At 50.7% G+C, this 10,972-nt stretch overlaps 1 protein-coding gene across 1 annotated transcript; it reads left to right on the top strand.

Moving 5' to 3' along the window:
* The first annotated feature begins 4,021 nt into the window (after positions 1–4,021).
* Positions 4,022–10,670, top strand: RPS14 (ribosomal protein S14). Its single transcript, XM_055324833.1, has 5 exons — positions 4,022–4,159; positions 6,393–6,543; positions 7,755–7,916; positions 9,474–9,550; positions 10,552–10,670. Exons 2-5 carry the CDS (start codon positions 6,395–6,397, stop codon positions 10,617–10,619), a joined length of 456 nt encoding a protein of 151 aa, XP_055180808.1. The 5' UTR covers positions 4,022–4,159; positions 6,393–6,394; the 3' UTR covers positions 10,620–10,670.
* Positions 10,671–10,972: the final 302 nt, after the last annotated feature.

The following is a 10,972-nucleotide window of genomic DNA, read 5'->3' as shown; positions in this document are numbered from 1 at the left end:
TTTAAAAAAAATATGAACTCTTGCTAGACATGGGAAGTATGGAGCATTCCAGCCTGGGCTGGAGGACCCAGCAAAGGGCTGGCTTTGGATTTCTCAGGGCAATTCCCTATTCTTCATTTCCTCACTCAACAGATACTTAGAAAACACCCAGATTGGAGATTTAAAACATCGGGGCTCTGGAGCCAGATCACCTGGGCTCAGATCCCTGTGTCACTACTACTGATGGCTGTTGGCTGATTGTTTCCTCCATTGTAAGTGAGGGGAATCAAAAAAAATTCTGCCTCCAAGGGTGATTGAAAGGACTGAGATGCTACAGGCACCTGGCTTGGTACAGGGCCTGGCGTGCTGTAAGTGTACAATTAACATAGGGGCCATTGTTGCTACTATTGTTCACCAGGCAGCTGCAGCGTTGTCACTAAGCTCTGCTGCCTTCGCCTGCCGCCCTGCACCCAGGGCCTCCCTTGTCGCTGCCACTCTGGTCCCTGTGTGGCCCTGGTAGCTCGTCTTTGGTCCCCCCACCCCCACTCCCGCCTTCGATTCTCCTTCGGTTCCTCAGAGCCTTCTGGAATTCTGCCCTCGGGAATTCCAGGCCATCAGCAGTGGGATTTCCTCTCTCTCAGTGTCTTCTCTGGACTTTCCCATCCTGTCCTAGAAAATCTGGCTCTCCCCTGAGGATGCTGCATCTCCCTGCAGGCCTCCCCGTGGCTTCCCCTTTCTTCTTCCACAGCCTGTGGCAGCGAGGTAGGAACCACAGCATGTGGGCATGTTGTCCTCTTGCTTCTCGTTATTTCCAGGCCACCCCCCCACACACACACACACAAAGGGCACCAGTTTTGAATCTTGTCACCGCATATGTGTAGCTAGCATGCGCTACTCCACTTCGGTGAAGACATATAACAGCCCTTGGGTCCCATCCTGCCACCCTTAAGGACTGTCCCTGGACTCAGGATCACTCTCAGCCAGTTGCTTCCTGTTTTATCCTGTTTTAGTTCTTGGTCCTCTCAGTATTCACGCAGAGGATGCTATCACCCTGGCCTCTGGGCCCTTGATCTGTTCTTCTCTACGAAGAGCCACTCCCTCCCATGGTCGTCACCAGTGCCTGCGACTCCTCTTTCAACCGACATCTCAATTCCGTGCCCCTCGGCCCCTGACCTGCACCCAAAGTATCAGCAGGTAATTGACTCCAGCTGTCTCAGCTGTCCCTTGCCCCATCAGGACCTCTGATTGGTCGGCCCCATGGTCTTTATGGTGTCCCTTAGCCCCTGGATGCTCTCATGACCCCAGTCATGCAGCTCCAATGGCATGCTTGGTCATGATCATTGCTCCTGCACACTCACCCTCATTCTCCTGCCACTCTCTTGAGTTCTCTTCTCTCGACAAAACCACAGCTCTGGTTAAATCCAATGCTCTGTTTATGCCGTGGCTGCATCTGTGCAGCTGAACAGGGCTGGAGAAAACAGCAACCACCAACCTTAAGTGGGCCCGTAATGCTGCCTCCGAATTCTCCTCTAGTGCCCTAGATCTTAGTGGCCATCACAAGCCTTCTCCCACCTTCAACCTCCCATACTCCCCCTCACTCATCTCCAGCCTTGTGCTACTTCCCCGATGAGAACACTCGAGCTCCCACCCCGACACACGCTTGCCCTGCAGCACCTCCCCTCTCCCCTGTTTGCACAGACACACTACCCACGCTCCTGTGGAAAGCCAATTCCTCTCTGTGGACACTAAAGCCCAGCAAATCTCACCTGCTCAAGGACACAGCGCCTTCATCAAAATTTTCACTCTACGAGTAGATCATTCCCAACAGTGTACAAATATGTTATTGATAAAACCTTTATTTTTTTAAGATTTTGTTTATTTTTTTGAGAGAGATCAAAAGTGAGAGAGAACATGAGCTGGGGAAGAGGCAGAGGGAGAGGGAGAAGCAGGCTTCCCACTGAGCAGAGAGCCCAATGATGTGGGACTCAATTCCAGGACCCTGGGATCATGACCAGAGCTGAAGGCAGATGCTTAATTGACTGAGCCACCAGGTGTCCCAAGACAACCTTTAAAAAGAGAAACCGAGGGGATCCCTGGATAGCTCAGCAGTTTAGTGCCTGCCTTCGGCCCAGGGCATGGTCCTGGGGTCCCGGGATTGAGTCCCACATCAGGGTCCCTGCATGGAGCCTGCTTCTCTCTCTGCCTGTGTGTCTGCCTCTCTCTCTCTCTCATGAAGAAATAAATAAAATCTTTAAAAAATAATAAAAAGAGAAACCAAAAGAACCTCTTGAGCCCATTTCCTCATCTCTCATCCCGTCCTTTGTACACGTTACTTTCATTTCTCTCTTAAATCTACTCCATTCAAACGTTCCCTTGATACACACACACTGAGACTGCTCTTGTCCAGGTCCCCAGTGCCCTCCATGTTGCTGCATCCATGCACATTCTCAGCCCCACCTCACATCTACCCCTCCGTGCTGTGGCATAGCTACCTCCTCCCTTCTCCTTAGTTCCTCTTCTTCGCTTGGCTTCCTGGACACCCCCTCCCCCACATTCAGTTTTGCTCCCATCTTGCCGTTTCCAGCTTCTTTTTCCTTGGCTATCACTTTCTCTTATCCCAACGGTCTGATGCTCAGTCCCTGGACATCTTCTCTGTCTGCACTCAGTCCCTCAGTGGTCATCAATAGTCTTATGATTTCCAGTAATGTTTAGATGCTGAAGACACCTCTCCTCAATTCCAGACTCATCTATCCCAAAAACCTCCTTGGCATCTCCACTTCGATGTGCAAAAAAACGCCTTAAACTCGGACCTAAGATTGAGCATCCAATCTTCCCCCCAAAACCTACTCCACTCTCAGACTTCTCCAACCTAGCTGATGGCAACACCATCTTTCCAGTTGCTCCAGCCATAAACGCTGGAATCGTCTTTGACAATTCTTTCTCTTATGCCTCATGTGTAATCTAGCAAGAAATCCTGTTGGATCTTTGGAATATAATCAAATGTTGATCGCTTTTTTCTGCCCCCACTGATGCCACCTGAGTCTCAGCTACTAATATCTCTCCCCTCTAAAGTGGAACCCCTCCTTATTTTTTTAAAAAAGATTTTATTTATTTATTCATGAGAATACACAGAGAGGAGAGAGAGAGAGAGGCAGAGACACAGGCCAAGGGAGAAGCAGGCTCCATGCAGGGAGCCTGACGTGGGACTCGATCCCGGGTCTCCAGGATCACGCCCTGAGCTGTAGGTGACGCTAAACCGCTGAGCCACCAGGGCTCCCCGGAACCCCTCCTTCTATGTTAGCCCCTCACCTCCACCCCCATCGGGAGTCTAATCTCCACAGAGCATCTTCAATGATCTTACTAAGTCAGAAGTCAGATTCTGTCATTTTTTTGCTCAAAACCCTCTGATGGCTCCATTCAGAATAAATACACACACACACACACACACACACACACATACAGACACAACCTACTTCTCGGCCCTTCGCCGTATCTCCATCTACACATTCTCTCTTCCATATGTTAGAGAGATATATGGAAGTGGCTATTTTAAACATATGGGCTTTGCAGTCAGAATTCTAAATCAGCCACAAATGTGTGATCTCAGTGATCCCTTATCTGTAAAAAGAGAAATCAGAACCGTTATCTAGTTGATAATTTTGTGAGGATTAAATGAAGCTTTGCATATGAATTGCTCAGCCCGAGCTAGTGTACAATAAATACGGAATAACTTCTTATTTTGCCGAGTACACATAGGAGATCCAAGTCTCTGACGATCGCGGTTGTTGTTGTTGTTATTGCCCTCCACGCCACGAGGAGCGCTGCTGCCCCCGGGCGCACGAGGCCCGGGGTCAGGATACAGGAAGTCCGTCTAGCCGCGGCCGCGACTATCTTTGCACACTGGTCCGCGTCGCTCAGTAGATGTCGCTGCTTCGTTCGTGCAGCCTCCGAGGCCGACCCGCTCGCAGCGACATCGCCTCCTTTGGTGCTCTCTTAAGTGAACCGCCTTTCCCGAGGGCGAGTCTTCAGCTCCGTGGAAACGCTCAGAGCGGGCATCTTCCGGGAGCCGGCCTCGCGGCGTGACCTCAGGCGTACACTTCCGGGGATGCGGACGTGACCCGTCGCCCCGCCCACTCCCCCCTCTCTCTTTCCGGTAGCGGAGTCTGAAGAAGACGCGCAGGTAGGAGGCCTGGGCGAGGACAATCGAGTGGCATCCTGTGGCAGGGGCCACCCATCGGGGCCGGGGCCGTGGGACTGGGGGGCTTCGGTGGCAGCCGCGTGAGGTGCGGGCGAGAGGGGCGCGCCTTGTCTCGGAAGGAGGCGGGCTTCCCTCCTGGAGGAGCCTGTGAAGTGGGCGTGAGGGGAGTGAGTGCAGCTGCGGCTCCAGCCGGGAAGGCCCCGGTAGGGGCCGCGCAGCAGGCGGGGTGGCGAGGGCGCGGGGACCCTCGTCGGGTGTGGCCTGTCGCTTGTGCTCCGCCAGCCGCTTGGGCGGCCCCGGCCCCATAGGGGCGTAGTGAGGCGCTCGAGGAGGGAATCCGAAGAACGGCCCCGTGTTGGGCGCCCCCTCGGTCGGGGTGACTGCGGAGCCTCGCACGTTGCGAGCCCTGGGCCGGAAGGGGGGGCAGGGAGCGTGCGTCAGTGGGCTGAGCGCCGTCCGTGTGGATCTAATGCGAGCGACCTCGGAGGACCGTTGTCAGCACCGCTCTGGGGCGCCTCGGGCTGGGGCAAGCGGGCGTCTGTGGAGGGGCCGCTGGAGGAATTGGTGTTCGTGCTTCCTCAGCTGAGATCTGCCGGAGTCTTCCCGGGCTCCTCCCGGCAGAACTTGAAGCTCCACTTCCTGTGAGCGCCCTCGGCGCCCTCCTCACAGTGCTTGCTCTGCTGGATCTAGTTTGGGCGCGGGGAGTTAACTTTGGGTACCCCCGAGGCCTGCGCTGGTGGCGCTTCCTGCGATCCCTCACTAGACCTGTGAGGAAGGCGGTGGGGACGTCCGGGACAGCAGCAGGGGCGCCCTCCCCCGCTCGGGAATGCGCGCGCTTCGTGGGGCCGGGGCATCCTGGGGCATCCTGGGGCATCCTGCGCCGGAAGGGGGTGCTGCCTGGGCCTCGGACTGGTGTTCGGGTTCAGCCTGGCTTCACAGACTTGGGCAAGGCCGCGTCGGCCCTCCTCCGCCTCCGGAGGGGTACAGCCTAAGTCACCCGAGCCCTTGTGATGCCTCCTGTCTTCTGGACACGTTAGGAAATTGCTCTGAATCTTGACTCTCGGGAGGGCCGGGAGGGCCGGGAGGGCCGAGGCTTTGATGGCCAAGTGGTCCTCTCCTAGCGTCCCACGTTATTGTCCTCGCCTGCGTTCCTCCTGCTCTAGTGTCTGCCTCCCCCAGGGCCTGAGACCGTGTAATTGCACCTCCATTGCCGGCTCTGTCCGATTAGAGTTACGACTTGGTTTCGCTGACATTGAGTTTCGGGGATGGGGCATTTCTCTTGGCCTTCCAAGAGGATGTTGGATGTTGCCTTCAATGCTCCATTCTAGTAAAAGTTTAAGAATTTGGTTTTAGTCCGTTTGTGGGAGGATAGCAGGAGATTGGTTGTCAGAGGATGGGAGATAGCACTTAAACTGGCTTTTGGAGGCATCTGGTGGAGCACAGGATAGAATAGGGGATGGAGCTAGAGAGATATGTGGGTAAGGGACCCTTGGATTCTAAGCCAAGGGATTGGTGCAGAGTTTAGGCAGCAGGTGTCCCCAGTTACGGGTAGGTTATTGGCCTTGGTCTTGCACTGACCTTTTTGGGTGTGGTCTTACAGCCTTTATGGAGCCTAAACTGTAAATGGTGTGGGGGGTGGAGCGGAGGGCAGGAAACCAGAAGCAGTCCTGGCTTTAGAAGTATTGTGAGATGTAGACCAGGAATCCCTAAACTTGGTTCTCTGCTCTGCAGCTGACCTGCTATGTCACCAAGAACAAGTCATCAGCAATTCCTCAGGAGGTATACTGAGGGCAGTAAGGCCCAGGGATGATTGCTTGACCTAGATTTGCAGAGTGGTCAGTTGAACTTAAAGGTCTCCAGAGACCGAAGCCAGTGTGATGTTCATGCTTTTGAGGCCCACTTCTTAAAAATTTGAGGGATATTTACAATCTGCTGCTAGAACTCTAAGCTGCTTTCCTATAAATGCTATGAGCTGAGCTTTTGGTAAATTCAGGAGAAGGGTTATCTCAAAGTACTTTGCTTTTTCAGCCATCAATTGAAAGCCCCCTAAATGCAGGGAGAAATGAGTTTTAGGCAGAGATGAGATTACACAGATCAGGGTGGAGGGAAACACGACACAGAGGAGCAAAACTTGGAGATTTCCTTTAATAGCCGGGAAGAAGATTGTGGCAACATCTCGTCTATTACTAATGTTGGATTCTTTTCCTCCTTTCAGAAATGGCACCTCGTAAGGGGAAGGAAAAGAAGGAAGAACAGGTCATCAGCCTTGGACCTCAAGTTGCTGAAGGAGAAAATGTGTTTGGTGTCTGCCACATATTTGCATCCTTCAATGACACTTTTGTCCATGTCACTGATCTTTCTGGCAAGTGAGTACCTGGGTGAAGAGGCACAGACCACACTGGCAAGGGTCTGGGGGAAGAAATGCCCCTGGAACTGGGTGGCTAATGGGATTCTCTTAAAAGAATTAAATAGAATGTTCAGATAAGGAAATGTGTTTGGCCACAAATATTGTGATTTCCCAGGCACTTGGATTATGAGAGAAAGAGATACCTTCTGTGCCCTCATGACCTTTAAAGTGTAATTCTTTTTTTTTTTTTTTTGTATTTTTTTTATTGGAGTTCGATTTGCCAACATACAGTATAACACCCAGTGCTCATCCCGTCAAGTGCCCTCCTCAGTGCCCGTCACCCAGTCACCCCAACCCCCCGCCCACCTCCCCTTCCACTACCCCTTGTTCATTTCCCAGAGTTAGGAGTCTCTCATGTTCTGTCTCCCTCTTCTGATCATTTCCCACTCATTTTCTCTAAAGTGTAATTCTTGAATCTTCAATCTATTCATACTTTGTAGGAGCAGGGGTGGACAGGAAGACTCCTTTACATACAGGTTCTGGCTGTTATTAGCAAGTTTTAGTGACATGTGAAGTCACTCAAATTTGGTTTTCTCATATTAAGGTGAGGTTAATAGTGCCTGTCTCATCGAGCAAGCGGGAGGATTTTTTTTTTTCTAAGATTTTATTTATTTATTTATTCATGAGAGAGGCAGAGACACAGGCCGAGGGAGAAGCAGGCTCCATGCAGGGAGCCTGATGTGGGACTCGATCCTGGATCCTGGCATCACACCCTGAGCCAAAGGCAGACCCTCAACCTCTGAGGCACTCTGGCTTCCTGTAATTGGTAGGATTAAATGCAAAGGTAAATTTATATTGTCAATACAACTTCAATTATTTAGAGCCTTTGAACCCCATCAGGGCAGGACCCACAGCAGTCTTGTTAGAAAGGAGTGTGCAGGGTGCCTGGGTGGTACTGTCCGCTAAGCGTCTGCCTTCAGATCATGATCCCAGGGTCCTGGGATTGAGTCCCATATTGGGCTCCCTGCTCAGTAGAGCGTCTGCTTCTCCCTCTACCCCTCCCCCCTGCTTGTACTCAAAATCTTTAAAAAAGAAAAAGGATAATACATGTTCAAGTTGACCTTCATCCTCTGCCATACCTGAACTGTGGCACTCTTTACTCAGTAGGATGGGATAAGCACTCAGGATCCTTGATGGATGAGAGAAATGACTGTGAGCTTTTGTTCCCAGGGAAACCATCTGTCGTGTAACTGGTGGGATGAAGGTGAAGGCTGACCGAGATGAGTCTTCTCCCTACGCTGCCATGTTGGCTGCCCAGGATGTAGCCCAGAGGTGCAAGGAGCTGGGCATCACTGCTCTCCACATCAAACTCCGAGCCACAGGAGGAAATAGGTACATAAGGCAGGGGCTGGATGGTGAGATCCCTGGGCATGGGTGCCAGAGCACCTGGATTTGAGGTTTGGTTTTTCTTTTGTGACTTTGCACCAGACATTTTGTGTTTGTATTTTGTAGTTGATTGCTGCACCACTGCTTCTACTCCCTCCCTCCCTCCTTCCCTCCCTCCCTCCCTCCCCTCCCTCCTTCCCCAACTTACTGTGTTTATTGAGCACTGAACTGCATAGTTGATATGTTCTAGGCACTAGAAAAGAATGATGGAAAAGGTCAGCTGTAGCCTTTACTCTTCCTGTGTAGAGATGCTTAGGCTGGTAGGAGAGTCTGACTTTAAACAGCCTGAGTAGGGGAGCATGTGCTTTCCATTTGTGGCAAGTGCTGGGAAGCAAGAAGTACAGTGTGAGGGATGGGAGTTAGTGATAAAGTGTAATTTCATCTAAGACCTAAATATTGTGCCAGGAATTAGTCCAGTGAAGGAAGGGCAGGGGGAGAGTATTCTAGCCAGATAAACCTGCAGGGAAAAGGTCTGAGTGGGAATGAACTTGGCACATCTATGGGAAAGAGTTGCGTGAAGTGTGATCAGAGAGATAGGGAGGAGCAAGTTCCTGCTAGATCTTGAAGCAGTAAGGATTTGGACTTTAGCCAAAGAGGGTGGGGGGAGCATAAGAACTTTTTAATAGTAATGACTTGATGAGACTGGGGTTTGGTTTGGTTTTGTTTTTTTGTGAGAGAGAGAGCACACATGAGGCTGGAGGTGGGAGAGGGACAGGAGGAGAGAGAATCTTAAGCAGACTCCATCCTCAGTACAACCCTGCGATCATGACCTGAGCTGAAATCAAGAGTCAGACACTTGGGATGCCTGGGTGGCTCAGTGGTTGAGCATCTGCCTTTGGCTCAGGGTGTGATCCTGGGATCAAGTTCCACATTGGGCTCCTTGCATGGAGCCTGCTTCTCACTCTGCCTTTGTCTCTGCCTCTCTCTGTGTGTCTCATGAATAAATAAATAAAATCTTAAAAAAAAAAAAAAAAAGTCGGACACTTGACCACCCGAGATACCCAGGTGCTCAAGAGATTGGGGATTTTAAAGATGACTGCTGTGTCGGGGGCCGGGGGCCCTTGGCTTTCTCAGTAACAGAGCACATGACTCTTGACCTTGGGGTCATGAGTTCAGGCCTCATGTTGGGCATAGAGTTTAATGTTTTAAAAAAAAAAATTCTGTGTGGGCAGTAGACCCAATAAAATGGTCCTCTGGAGAGATGCTAGTGTCTTGGTTTGGAGGGAAAGGAGGAGCTAGAAATGGACAGATCACCAAAAAAAATTTTACAGCCTTTGGCAAGGACAGTCCCTTAAATGGGCTGCAGGCAGAGCAGAGCACAAACTGATCCGTGGGCCAGAAAGTATGAAAAGAAAACATACATGGCCCAGTAAGTTTTGCGTGTTTATTGTTTGGCCCTTTACAAAAAGTTGCAGATTCCTGAACTAGAGGGTTGTGGGATCTTAGAAAGAACCCCTGACAAGTTGGACAAAGCTTTTCTTAATGTAGATCCTCATTTCCTAGAACCAAGACCCCTGGACCTGGGGCCCAGTCAGCCCTCAGAGCCCTTGCCCGCTCAGGAATGAAGATTGGGCGGATTGGTAAGTACCCCCCTCTAGCTAGCACTTGGATTTGCTTTGAATTTTTGACCCCAGAATGCTTGTGTTGTACCATTGGGATGCAATGCCTAGTCTGAGGACTATTTGCAGGTTGGGTTGTCGATGGGGGTCTCAAGGGGCACCATGTGACAATTTCTCCCTAAGCACCCCTACCACTTTGATGTAAACACTGACCTTCTTTTCTGTAGTGGGACAACACAATTTGGTTTCTGAACTGTTCCCACACTGTCTGGTGTGCAGGGCTTGAGACAGTGGCTGGTAGAACCTGAAGGGAGATGAATTGTCTCCCCTTTTCAGTGTTTCTTAAGGGAGCTGGCATTTTGTATGGTCTGTCCCCGAATTATAGGACCATCAGCATCCTTGGTCCCTGCCTACTAAGTATTAGAGCATGCCAGTCATTGTGATGATGAAAAATGAATGCAGGGAACAGCAGCTCTCATGGTTGAGAATCCCAATGAGTCCCCTACGTCGTAATACCTGCCCCCTCATGCCTGTGAGCTCCTGGCCCCTTAGAGCTCCTAAGAAGGTGTTATTCCTCTTTCCGTGCACATGGTAGCATATACTGACCCTTCCATCTAGTGTTCTGGCATTTTCCTTAAATCTTAAGGTTTTGTTTTTTCAGAATATTTTCAACTTTTTATCTATTGGAAAAGAGGGAGTCTTTAGTTGCCCCTGTTAGGAGAATCTTTCCACTAGAGAGTCAGTGGGCTGGGTGTTAGAAAGCTTATTTCCCACTTGCTTCTGGCATCATGTAAGTTGAGTGCCTTTTCTGACCCTCAGTTTTCCCTTCAGAAAACTGAATTCAGACCACATTAGAAATTTTGAAGAAACACCAGATGGGGCAATCCATGTTTGTTATATACTGAAGATTCATGTGGGGAGCAGCGGGACTGACTGTTGGTGTGTTAGACCACTGGTCTAGGGAGGCCTGGACTCTTTCCCATCCATCTCTAGGCAATGATGTTTTCTCTTCCTCCCCACAGAGGATGTCACCCCCATCCCCTCCGATAGCACCCGCAGGAAGGGGGGTCGCCGTGGTCGCCGTCTGTGAACAGGATTCTTCAAACTATTTTCTGTTAATAAATTGCCTTTGTGTAAGCTATTTTGACTCTAGTCTTCTCTCCTTTGGGGATATTTGATTCTTTCTCCTAACTCCATTTGACTAGGGCATGCGTGCGACTGACCTGCAGTCACAGGTACAGGATAAAGCAGGAGACATTTGGTAGATATATTACTTGAAAGGATGTAGATAACTTGCCGAACAGGAACATGGGAGGGATTGGTTAGGCCCCTGACAATTGGACAGGATGAGCCTGTGTTCTGTGAAGTGACTTCCTGGGAGGACTAGCCTAAGGAGAGGTAAGGTACCGGTGCTGCATGCAGTTGGTCTTTTCCACGCTGCTT

Source organism: Nyctereutes procyonoides, unplaced genomic scaffold (genome assembly GCF_905146905.1).
Source record: "Nyctereutes procyonoides isolate TBG_1078 unplaced genomic scaffold, NYPRO_anot_genome, whole genome shotgun sequence".
In the NCBI taxonomy this organism is placed as follows: Eukaryota; Metazoa; Chordata; class Mammalia; order Carnivora; family Canidae; genus Nyctereutes; species Nyctereutes procyonoides.
The sequence above is the reverse complement of the archived record's forward strand: the minus strand, read 5'-3'. Positions and strand labels throughout refer to the sequence as shown.

Coding starts and splice junctions, on each gene's coding strand:
- RPS14 (XM_055324833.1), top strand. CDS start 6,395: ATGGCACCTCGTAAGGGGAAGGAAAAGAAGGAAGAACAGGTCATCAGC. Junction 7,917..9,473: donor CGAGCCACAGGAGGAAATAG/GTACATAAGGCA, acceptor CTCATTTCCTAG/AACCAAGACCCCTGGACCTG. Junction 9,551..10,551: donor AATGAAGATTGGGCGGATTG/GTAAGTACCCCC, acceptor TCCTCCCCACAG/AGGATGTCACCCCCATCCCC.